Source organism: Macaca nemestrina, chromosome 17 (genome assembly GCF_043159975.1).
Source record: "Macaca nemestrina isolate mMacNem1 chromosome 17, mMacNem.hap1, whole genome shotgun sequence".
Taxonomy (NCBI): domain Eukaryota; kingdom Metazoa; phylum Chordata; class Mammalia; order Primates; family Cercopithecidae; genus Macaca; species Macaca nemestrina.
Window position 1 is genome coordinate 77,144,381 of NC_092141.1, and position 12,266 is coordinate 77,156,646.

General features: G+C 53.2%; 2 protein-coding genes across 3 annotated transcripts in view; one reads left to right on the forward strand and one right to left on the reverse strand.

Moving 5' to 3' along the window:
* The window catches only part of LOC139359673 (uncharacterized), a 106,823-nt gene that overhangs the window by 54,003 nt on the left and 40,554 nt on the right, over positions 1-12,266 (forward strand). The gene's annotated exons all lie outside the window — the stretch shown is intronic.
* On the reverse strand, positions 4,571-6,393 carry LOC112424513 (uncharacterized). Its single transcript, XM_024788899.2, has 2 exons — positions 5,646-6,393; positions 4,571-5,479 (listed from the first exon to the last, which is right to left on the reverse strand). The coding sequence occupies exons 1-2, from the start codon at positions 6,388-6,390 to the stop codon at positions 5,274-5,276; spliced, it is 951 nt and encodes a 316-aa protein (XP_024644667.2). The 5' UTR covers positions 6,391-6,393; the 3' UTR covers positions 4,571-5,273.

The window sequence follows — 12,266 nt, forward strand, 5'->3', positions numbered from 1 at the left end:
ACTAAAAATACAAAATTAGCTGGGCCTAGTGGCACATGCCTGTAATCTCAGCTATTTGGGAGGCCGAGGCAGGAGAAACGCTTGAACCCAGGAGGCGGAGGTTGCAGTGAGCCAAGATAGCACCATTGCACTCCAGCCTAGGCAACAAGAGTGAAACTCCATCTCAAAAATAAGTTAAATAAATAAATGAAAATAAAGATAAGAGTGTATAATTGGATTGTCTGTAACACAAAGGAGAAATGCTTGAGGGTCTGGAGACTCCATTTTCCATGATATGGTTATTATGCATTGCATTCCTGTATCAAAACATCTCAGGTATCCCACAAATACATACGCTTACTATGTACCCACAAAAACTACAATTAAAAATGTAAAAAGTAATGAACTATTGGCACACAAAACAACATGGATAAATCTCAAAATAATTATGGTGAGTGAAAGAAGCCTGACAAAAAAAGTACACACTGTAGGATTCCATGTCTAGAAAGCACTAGAAAATATAAACTAACCTATGATGATAGAAAGCAGATCAGGGTCAGGTGCGGTGGCTCACGCCTGTAATCTCAGCATTTTGGGAGGCCGAGGTGGGCGGATCACCTGAGGTCAGGAGTTTGAGACCAGCCTGGCCAAAATGGTGAAACCCAGTCTCTATTAAAAATACAAAAATTAGCCGGGCATGGTGTTGCGTACCTGTAGTCCCAGCTATTTGGGAGGCTGAGGCAGGAGAATCGTTTGAACCTGGGGGGCAGAGTTTGCAGTGAGCCAAGATCGTGCCACTGCACTCCAGCCTGGGTGACAGAGTGAGACTCTGTCTCAAAAAACAAAGGAAAGAAAACAAAAAGAAAGTAGATCAGTAGTTGCTTGGGGGTGATGGAGAAGTAGAAAGGGCAGAAAGCAGGATCACCAGGGGCAACAAGGAAACTTTCTGAGAGGATGGATATCTTCACTATCTTGAATGTGATGATTTGAGCTGTATACCAAGGGTCAGATACAAATTGTAGTCTCTGTACATGCACAGTTTATTATATGTCAATACCTCCATAAATCTGCCTAAAATGCTTAAAAATTACTGTAATTATACAAAATATATTTTATGAAAAGGAAGTCATGAGTGGAGCATGGTTAAGAACCCCAGCATCAGGTAGATTCAGAAGTGGGGAAAAGCATCTCCCACTTCCCCTTCTTCAGGCCAGTGTGCTGTGCAATTTATCCAGTGGCCACTAGAGGACAGCAGCGACTTATGTACAGTAAGTGGATGTTTCAGGGCTTCAATACTTAGAATTCCCTGCTCTGTGCTGCCTATCCTGGGAGGTCGGTGTTAATACCCCCATAATACTCAGAGCTGAGACTTGGGCCTTGGTTTCTGGCTCCTGATTCCATCTTGTTGGTCTCCGAACACCGGGAGCACGGGGAGGTTGTCCAGGCTTTAGTGCAGTTGGTGCAATCTCAGCTCACTGCAACTCAAAGCCTCCCGGGTTTGAGCAGTTCTCCTGTCTCAGCCTCCTGAGTAGCTGGGATTCTGTAGTCCCACCACCACACCCGATTAATTTTTGCATTTTTGGCCGGGCGCGGTGGCTCAAGCCTGTAATCCCAGCACTTTGGGAGGCCGAGATGGGTGGATCACGAGGTCAGGAGATCGAGACCATCCTGGCTAACACGGTGAAACCCCGTCTCTACTAAAAAAATACAAAAAAAGCAGCCGGGCGAGGTGGCGGGCGCCTGTAGTCCCAGCTACTCGGGAGGCTGAGGCAGGAGAATGGCGGGAACCCGGGAGGCGGAGCTTGCAGTGAGCCGAGATCGCACCACTGCACTCCAGCCGGGGCGACAGAGTGAGACTCCGTCTCAAAAAAAAAAAAAAAAAAAAAAAAATTTGCATTTTTAGTAGAGATGGGGTTTCACCATATTGGTCAGGCTGGTCTCGAACTCTTGACCTCAGGTGATCCACCTGCCTCAACCTCCCAAAGTGCTGCTCCCAGATCTTTTTAAAAGAATGTCCTACTCCAATGAGGCAGCAACCATAGTTGCCTGTCTGTTATCTGCAGGGCTGATATGGAGGATTGCAGATGGCACCAAAGAGTTGTGGTTCTCAAGGTGACTGTGGAAGGCCTCCCACCTTGCCTGAAACCCACGATTATAAAGGAGGTCAAAGTTGCATCATCAGGCGCTGCAAGTCATGGGTTAGTATGTCAGTGAGAAAATGACATACCGAAGAGTCACTTTTATAGGAGAGAGGTAAAGGAGAGAAGGTTCAATTGAGAGGGAAGGGGACATGATGGTGGAGTGCCCATGGGGTGCTGCAATGGAAGCTTCCCCCGAAAAAGTAATAGTGGGCTGGGCATGGTGGCTCAGGCCTGTAATCCAGCACTCTGGGAGGCCGAGGTGGGCAGATAACTTGAGCTCAGGAGTTCAAGACTAGCCTGACCAACAGGGCGAAACCCCATGTCTATTAAAAATACAAAAATTAGCTGGGGTGGTGGTGCACACCTGTAACCCCAGCTACTCAGGAGGCTGAGGCAGAAGAATCGCTGAAACCCAGGAAGCGGAGGCTGCAGTGACCCTAGATCCCACCACTGCACTCCTGCCTGGGTAACAGAGCGAGACTCTGTCTCAAAAAAATAAAATAAAAAAGCAAGCAATTGTGAACATACGTTGAGCCACCCCAGTGTGTGAGATGATGCTGAACACTCTATGTGGGGAGTCATCTCATCTTCACAGCGCTATGCTATGCTATGCTATGCTATGCTATGCTATGCTATGCTATGCTTTGCTATGCTATGCTATGCTATGCTATGCTATGCTATGCTATGCTATGCTATGCTATCTTATTTTATTTTATACAGAGTCTTGCTCTGTTGCCCAGGCTGGAGTGCAGTGGCGTGATCTCAGCTCACTGCAACCTCCGAGGCCTCCCCGGTTCAAGTCATTCTCCTGCCTCAGCCTCCCGAGTAACTGGGATTACAGGAGTGCGCCACCACGCCCGGCTAATTTTTATATTTTTAGTAGAGATGGGGTTTCACCATGTTGGCCAGGCTGGTTTCAAACTCCTGACCTCAAGTGATCTGCCTGCCTCAGCCTCCCAAAGTGCTGGGATTACAGGTGTGCGCCACCGTGCCCAGCTGACAACGTTCTTACTAAATTAACTGCAGAGAGGTTAAGAAATGCCTAAAGAGCCTGGTGTGGAGGCTCACGCCTGTAATCCCAACACTTTGGGAAGCCAAGGTGGGTGGATCACTTGAGCCCAGGAGTTCAAGACCAGCCTGGGCAACATGGCAAGACCCCTTCTTTACAAAAAAGTTACAAAAATTAGCCAGGCGTGGTAGCATGTGCCTGTAGTCCCAGTTATTCAGAAGCTTGAGGGAGGAAGATCCCTTGAGCCTGGAGTTCGAGGCTGCCATGAGCTATGATTGCACCACAACCTGGGTGTGAGAGTGACACCCAGTCTCAAAGGAAAAAAAAAAACCAATTGTGGACACATAGTGAGCCCTCCCGGTGGGCGAGGCATGATGCCCAACAATGTATGAAGGGAGTCATCTCATCTTCACGGCATTCTTACTAAATAAGCTACAGAGAGGTTAAGAAATGACCAAAGTCACAGAGCTGGTAGGAGGTAGTGCAAGGATTTGCATCCAGATTTGCCACTAACATGTGGACCTCGCTACGGCTCTATGGTACCCACTTAAACAGAAGTATCCTTCTCCATTATTTAGTTCATGTGTTGAACTCGTTGGTGTTGGTAGCAGATGGTCAGCATTGTAGTTCAGCTTTCTGGAGAAAGCCTGTCAGGTTTCAAGAGAATGTTAAGCATCTGTGATGGTCCATGAGGGAGGTTCCCCTCTCCACCCCTTCACCATTTATAGTGTGTGAGTTTCCATGCTAAGGATGATATTTTCATGATGACAGTATCTGAAGGGCAGGTGGGAAAATCAAGGTCTGGGCAGGGAAGGGGACTCAGCCAAGGCCGCATACACAGCACACTGATGGCCGAGCCGGGGTTAGGACTCCCAGCATACCCCATAGCCTTCTCTAATAATAGATAGCCTGCTGGGTTCCTCTTTATCAAGTGTTGGTTGCACATTATCTCTCTCTGTCTTTCTTAAAACAATTGTTCTTTAATATCTTTATATGTTCAGTAAGTGTTCAAATTTCCAACTACTTTATGTCAAAAAGCATTTCTAACATTTTTATTAAATCAAGATCCAAACAAGATGCATACAATATGATTACTTTATGTCTCTTAAATCTCTTTTAATCCATTGATTCCTCTTTCTCTTTTTCCCTTTATTTTTTATTTTTATGTTTTCAGACGGAGTTTCACTCTTGTTGCCCAGGCTGGAGTGCAATGGGGCAATCTCGGCTCACCGCCACCTCTGCCTTCTGGGTTCAAGCGATTCTCCTGCCTCAGCCTCCTAAGTAGTTGGGGTTACAGGCACACACCACCACGCCTGGCTAATGTTTTGTATTTTTAGCAGAGATGGGGTTTTACCATGTTGCCCAGGCTAGTCTCAAATTCCTGACCTCAGGTGATCGGCCCGCCTCAACCTCCCAAAGTGCTGGAATTACAGGCATGAGCCACTGCACCCGGCCTCTCTTTATTCTTGAATAAGCCACATCATGCATCCTGCAGATATTACCCATGGTCTGGGTTTTCATTATTGCAAATCCATGATGTCGCCTAGCAGGGGCAAAGATATAGAGGTAAGGGAGTTCCAGAACTAGCGTGGCCAGATTCAGCTTCCCACCCAACCTGAACCCCCAGGAGGTGGTGTCAACAGGGGCCATGGCCTGGGGTGCGGGCCCCTCTTCCTCCCAGAACACTGGCCTGAATCAGCCAGCTCCTGGCACACACAGCCGGGTCCACAGGCACAACTGTTCCTTGGGGCCCCTGAGGGCAGGGGGTCTGCTGGGGCTGGGGCTTGTGATGTCTGGTGTGAGCGCAGGGTCCGATCAGGGCGAGGCAGCTTGTCCAGAGAGGCAGGTAATTCCCAAACAGAAGACCCCCAAGGCAGAGGGTCCTGGGGCTGGACTGCTGGCCTCTAGGAGGTTGTTCGGAGCTTACCCCGTGGACGGATTGGAAGGTGGCCCTCCTTCCCCCGCAAGGATCAAGAGGGAGTGGGGATTGACGGGAAGGCAATCTGGCCAGGAGAAGCTGCAGGGGAGACTCCCGCCATCCCCAGTCCCACCATCGGAGCCCCGCGGCCTCTTCCTTCTTGGAGACAGCCAGGTGTGTCCCAGGGTCCCGGGAAGTGCAGAGGAGGGGGTGGCGTCTTCGCTCTTCATGCACTGGCCCGGCCCAGAGGGGACAGAAAGCCAGGACGCCGGGGATTGTTTCTCGCAACCGCAGCCCAGCCCCAGTCCGGGAGGAAGTTCTGTCGGGCGCTCTCCGCCGGTGCCTCCCTGGTTATACTGTTATACAGGAAACCTGGCAGCGCGGGAGCCGCGCGGTGGAGGAGGGAGCGCGGGATGCCGAGCCCATGCGCGCCTGTGGGGCAAGTGGAGGCGAGGTCGGCGAGCGGTCCCCCCGAGGTGCCCGGGCAGGCAGGGTCGGGAGTGGGGCGCCGAGCGGGGGTTGAGGTGGGAAGTAGGGTGGGGGTGGGGAAAGGGGCAGGGTGGAGGAGGAAAGGGTGCGGGAGGTGGCTGGTCCGCACCTGGGAGCTCTGCGCGCCTGCTCCCCTTGACTCCGCACTGGCGCGGGAGCTGCACGGGCCGCATCCCACCGGAAGGAGAAGGTAGGCGAAGGGCTACCCTCCACTGGGGGATGGGAGGGGAGCAGGCCGAGGCCCCCAGCGCCGACTCAGGCGTTGACGCCGCTATATCTTGCGTCACGTAGGCGGTGGACGCAGGAGACCTGCTGGCTACGGGTGCTCTCTCGCGCTCCAGGGATCCTCCTGGCACCCCCGCCCCCAATCCCTTCCCTTCTCTGTGTTCCCCCATGTCGGGGAAGGAGCCGTGGCCGGGTCCCCTTCTTATCCAGCCCGAGACACTGCGCCCGGTGGGCGTTCCTGCGCTGGGAATCCCTCTCGGAGTTTTTCCAGGCCCGGCCGAGCTGTGCGGGGAAAGGCCCTGGTGTGGGAGGTGGGCCCGGAGCGGGCGGGTCTGCAGTCCGGTAGCAGTGGGTGATTCAGGGTGCAAATGACCTCCCCGCGAACGGGAACGCCCGGACCAGACAACTAGCCTCAGCCCAGCATTCCCAGAGCCGCGCGCGGGAGGGACGCAGGGACTCCGGGACAGCAAATCCCCAGGGGAGGGGAGAAGTGGGAAGGCGGGGCAGGGGCGGCCCCACCCTCCTTGAGCTAAGCCAGCGACCAGACGCAGCCTTCTCGGCTCCGGGCCCCGACCTTCGGCTCCGGGCCTCGTCTTCCCCGTGCCCCCCAAGGTCCCCAGCAGAGGCATTCAGGCTCCTCCTCGTCCCGCCCAGACACAGCTGCTTTGGGTATCGGTGACAATACTCTTGAGCGTCTCTGTCCCTCTTCGCTCGCGTTGCCGGCTCCGGTTCCGCGCAGCCTCTCTGGCTTCGCCCCTGGAAGCCCAGCCCAGGGCGATGGTAGGGGCCTAACCTGCGGGCTCCGCCCACCCGGCCCTTGGGCTCCCTGAGGCCCGCCCAGCCGACGTGAGTGCACTGCGGGGTCCAGGGGGAAGGGGCGCCGGGGCAGTGTCCTCCTTGGGGTTTGTTGGTCCAGTCTGGGCAGCTTGATTACCCCGCCTCCGGGGCCCAGTGTGCTTAGTGACTCAGTTTACACTTTTTCCTCGTCGAGGAACGCTTTAGAAAGTGGCGAAGGAGCCCTACGGGGGCCCTGGTTGGACCCTGCTTCTTCGGTTCCTCAGCCTCGGCCAGCGGCGGTCTCCTGGCCCCTGGTCCGGGTCACCTTAGGAGGCAGGAGGAGGTGTGGTCAGTGTGGGAGTCTGGAGGGGCCATGCACTTCCGGAGAAGACCACCGACTCGTGGCTTTGGTGGAGGGGCGCAGGCAGATTTAGTTAGGCTCTCTCCCATCCCTGACACACTGGAGTCGGGGCGGGAGTGGGGCTTGTGACCACTCCGGAGAGCTTTGGGGGCCCCTGCTCGGGGACTCCGCACGGATAGTCACTGTCTCGGAGCGCATTCTCCAGGGGCCACTCTCGTGGGGGCACTGTAGGGGTCCCAGGGCAGGTGGGCAGCCTTTCTCGGGGGGCGGCGTGAGAGCCGGAGAGCAGGGGGCGGGGCGGGCCCGGCTCGGGCTCACGTCTGCGTTGAAGCCGCTGGGGAAGGAGAGAGAAACCGAGAGAACCGGTGCCCCCGCCTTGACAGCGGAGGTCCCCACACCAAGGCCCTTGGACTAAGTGGGGCAGGGACAGCCCCCAGGTAGAGCTGTTCGCCGGGGCGTCTGCAGAGCCCGCATCCCAACCCCGACCCGGGGGCCGGGGCGCAGGCTCGCGGAGGGAGGTGGTGCTACGGAAGTGCAGATTCTCTGCAGCCACAGGAAGGTCACGTGAGAGAAAGGCCATATAACACCTGAAGTGGCCACTAGAAGTTTAGCTGGTCGGGGGCGTGCTGAAGGCAGAGGGCAGTGGTCAGGAGTGAAGTGAGGGTGCGAATTGAGCGTGTGGACAACGGGCAGGAGGAGAGAGACACAGTGCGGCCAGAGGGGGAGTAGGTCATGGATAGAAACATGGTCCCCAGGTTCAGGTGGGGGGGGCAGGATTTGGGGAGGCTGAAGATGGGGAGGAGGTCATTGCTGAGAAGGGATCTCAGAAGAAAGTGGGTGCAGAACAGAGGGGGCAGGATGTGGGGATGGCATGGCATGGGGGCACTGGGGAGCATGTGGGGACCCCCCTCTATTAGGCAGCAGCTCAGGGCTTAGAGCAGGCCACCGGGCAGGGCCAGGGACCCCCAGAACAGAGGAGCTTCTGCCATGGATGGTGTTTTACAGCCTTGTCACTCCCCATGCACTCTAGTCACACATATTGAGCACTTGGTGTGGGCTGGTCACCGTGCTGGACACTGGGGACAGAGTATGGTAAGATGCAGTCCCAAAGGGGCTAAGAATCCTGTGGGTTCTTGCTCAAAGGCTTGTACCCAGGGTTAAGCTCCCGGCAACTTGGAAGGCAGGCATGGACACCTCCATTTGCCCTGAGTACAAACAGGTTCAGAGAAGTTTAGCGACAGGATGAAGGTCACAGCCAGGAAGTGGCTGTGTCCAGGACAGTTCCAGGCCCCCTGACCCCAAGCCCCTGGCCACCAGGTGGCCTTTAGGGTTGGCCACCCTGTTCCCCTCGGCAAGAACAGTACAAGCCGAAGGCAAGCAAGCGCTCTTTCTTCTGAGCATCCTGTGTGCCCAGCCCTGTGGTGGGAGAGTTGATGATGTCCCAGGAGAGGGACGTCTCCTGTTCTCTTGCTGCCTAGGAGAGGGCAGAAGCAAACCCTTCTGAGAGCGGAGAGAGAAAGACAGGGGGAGGTAAGCAGGGATGACTCCTCCCCTCCCCCAAAGAGGCCACTCAGGGAGCCCTGGGAAGCCAGGCCGAAGGCGGTGCAATAAAGGGGCCTCTGAGACTCTTCCCCCTGGCTGCCATCCTGGCTCTGGGATTTCAGGGTGCAGTCACCATCCCTGCCCAGAGGTGAGAAGGCTCAGGCGGGTGGAACTGGCCTGGAACTTGCCACTGCTGCTGGGGCATTGGCCGCTGGGAGGGAATTTCCGGCCAGGCTGCTGCACCTTCTCATACAAGCAGCACCTGAGCAGGCAGCCCCGACTGGAAGGAGCCCGGGGCCCTCATTCCTCCTTTTCTGCTGGGAACTGTGAGTGAGCCCTCGCCCCTGGGGGACTAGAGGGCGGCCATAGCAGTTTCCCCACTCTCCCCTCCCTTTCCCGAATCCTAAAACCCACGTGGGGGCCCCTCCTCTCTGGATCCAGGCCCAGCTCCCACTTCCTAGGACAAACTCCGAGGGCAGCCCGAGGCCGCTGTGATTGAGAGAAAGGAACTGGCCTTGGGACAGACCCACCTGTCCCCACTCGGGGCCAGCTAGGGGGCCTTTGGCAAGGGGTGTTGGTAACAGTTGGAAGCTGAGGCCAAGTTGAGGGGACTCCAGCTAGCCCCTTGCCTGTACTCCCTTCTCCAACAACCCCCACCCACAGCCCCATCTGGGGCAGCCGCCCTGGGGTGGCTCTGCTGGTTTCTTTGCACCTGACCCAGTTCCCTCCCAGTGGCTCACCTGCAGCCCCGGGCTGTCCCAGAGCCCCTCTGCCTCCCTCGGACCTGACTTAGGAGACAGCAGCTTCTTGGGTCCCCCTCCCACCCTCACCCCACATTGCTGTACCCCCAGAGATCTCCCAGCCCGCTCCCCCACCCCCCGCTCCCTTGCAGGCTGCATGGTCTCTGAGGGTCTCCCTGGAGCCTGCGCCTGGTTCTCACCTCTTAGTCCCTGGCTCCCTTCAGCCCCAAGGGCCTGAGATGGGCCCCACCTGCCCCCTCACTTCTTTCCCAGGCCTCAGCAGTTGACTTCACTCTAGACCTATTTTTTAAATGTTTATTTTAATAGTTGTGGGGAGCAGGTGGTGTTTGGTTACATGAATAAGTTCTTTAGTGGCAATTTCTGAGATTTTGGTGCACCCGTCACCCAAGTGGTGTGCAATATCCTTGGGATATTTAGGTTCAAGTGAAGAAGAAGGTGAAGAATAGGAAAATGCCTTTAAGGCCAGGTGCCATGGCTCACACCTGTGATGGGATGCCAAGGCAGGGAAGGATCAATTGAGCCCAGGAGTTCAAGAAACAGCCTGGGCAACATGGCAAATCCCCATCTCTACAAAAAATGCAAAAATTAGCCGGGCATGTTAGTACACACCAGTATTCACAGTTAGGAGGCTGATGTCGGAGGATCGCTTGAGCCCAGGACTTCAAGGCTGCAGTGAGCTGAGATCAACCTGCTGTGCTCCAGCTTGGGTGACAGAGCAAGACCCTGTGTCCAAAAAAAAAAAAGCCTTTAAGGCCCAAGAAAATTCATCTAGACAGTAGTTCTGTTTTGGGAGGTTTGATTTTTAAAAAAATTATTATGGGAAATTTAAAACTGCACAAATACGAAGAGAGTAATGAGCTCCAAAGCAACCATCATTCAGCTTTGACAATGATCAAAGTTTATCACTTTTTTTTTTTTTTTTTGAGTTGGAGTTTTGCTCTGTCACCCAGGCTAGAGTGCAGTGGCATGGTCTCAGCTCACTGCAACCTCCACCTTCCAGGTTCAAGCAAGTCTCCTGCCTCAGCCTTGCAAATAGCTGGGATTACAGGCGCCTGCCACCACACCCAGCTAATTTTTGTATTTTTAATAGAGACAGGTTTTCGCCATGTTGACCAGGCTGGTCTCGAACTCCTGACCTCAAGTGATCTGCCTGCCTCGGCCTCCCAAAGTGCTGGGATTACAGGCTGAGTCACTGCTCCCAGCCAAATTTTATCACTCTTGGTTCAGTTGTCACTGACCACTTTTCTTAATCCTGTAGTGTTTTAAAACAAATCCCAGAAATCATGTTTCACCAGAAGTTCAGTATGTATCTCTATATAGACATTTTTTCCATAACCATCATGTCATTGTCACACTCAACAAATTAACTATAATTAATAAATTAATCATCTGATTTTCAGTCCATATTCCACTTGCCCTAGTTGTCTTAGAGGTACCTTTTTACTGTTAGCAGTAAACCAGGTCCAGGCAAGGCCACACATTGCATTTCATGATTTTTCTTCAGTCTTTTATTCTGTTGTATAAACTTCAAGGAGTCCAAGAACCATTGAAATAGATTACAAAAGTTTATATACATACTTTTTTCCTTGGTAGAGAATCATAGTATTTATCCATTTCTAGTAGGGTTCTGTGACACAAAGTATGTTAGAAACCACTAATGTGGACTTTCTGGAATCATCAAACAGATTGTGATAATCCTTTATACATGAAGTTTTATTATTATTTTTATGACAGAGTGAGACACTCTGTCACCCAGGCTGGAGTGCAGTGGCCCTATCTCAGCTCCTTGAAACCTCCGCCTCCCAGGTTCAAGCGATTCTCCTGCTTCAGCCTCCCAAGTAGCTGGGACTACAGGCTCGTGCCACCATGCCCAGCTAATTTTTTTTTTTTTTTTTTTTGAGTCGGAGTCTAGCTCTGTCGCCCAGGCTGGAGTGCAGTGGCCAGATCTCAGCTCACTGCAAGCTCCGCCTCCCGGGTTTACGCCATTCTCCTGGCTCAGCCTCCCGAGTAGCTGGGACTACAGGCGCCTGCCACCTCGCCCGGCTAGTTTTTTGTATTTTTTAGTAGAGACGGGGTTTCACCGTGTTAACCAGGATGGTCTCGATCTACTGACCTTGTGATCCGCCCGTCTCGGCCTCCCAAAGTGCTAGGATTACAGGCTTGAGCCACCGCGCCCGGCCTGTAATCCGGCTAATTTTTGTATTTTTAGTAGACAGGATTTCACTCTGTTGCCCAGGCTAATCTCGAACTCCTGGGCTCAAGTTATCCGCCCATCTGGCCTCCTAAAGTGCTGAGATTACAGGCCTGAGCCACCATGCCTGGCCACCCTCTTCAGACAAAATATGGGCACTTCCATTGGCCTAGTCTTCATCTTGCCTACTTTATTGACTTAGATTACTTACCTGGTCCCTGGAGACATATACACATTTGTCATTCTTAGTGCTCAACCAAATTGTATTGAATGCATTTATTTGGCAATTAGTGCTTATATTTTAATCTTCATTTCACATGTGTTCCATTTTCCTAACTAGATTGAAATAAGCCATTTGATGTACAGAATCCTGTTAGGTATTTTTCTTTCTTTCTTTTTTTAAAATTTTGAGACAGGGTCTTGCTCTGTCACTCAGGCTGGAGTGCAGTGGTGCAGTCACGGCTCACTGCAACATCCACCTCCCAGGCTCAAGCAATCCTCCCACCTCAGCCTCTTGCTAGTTGGGACCACAGGTGCGCACCACCACGCCCGGCTAATTTTTCAAATTTTTTCTAGAGACGAGGTCCTGCTATGTTGCCCGGGCTGGTCTTGAAGTCCTGACCTCAAGCTGTCATCCGGCCTTGGCTTCTCAAAGGGCTGGTATTGCAGTTGTGAGCTGCCGCGCCCGGTCAACTGTTTTTCCTTAAATTACTTTTTGGTTGTCACTTATCTCAATAAATATTAATATATGTTTATAAAACCTTTCTCTTATCTGAAGAGCTGACCTCAACCACTCAGGGTTGAGTCCCTGTGATAAGGTTTGAGGGTGCCTGAAATGTCATCATGATTCGTCCTTTGGGCTAAGCTGAAACT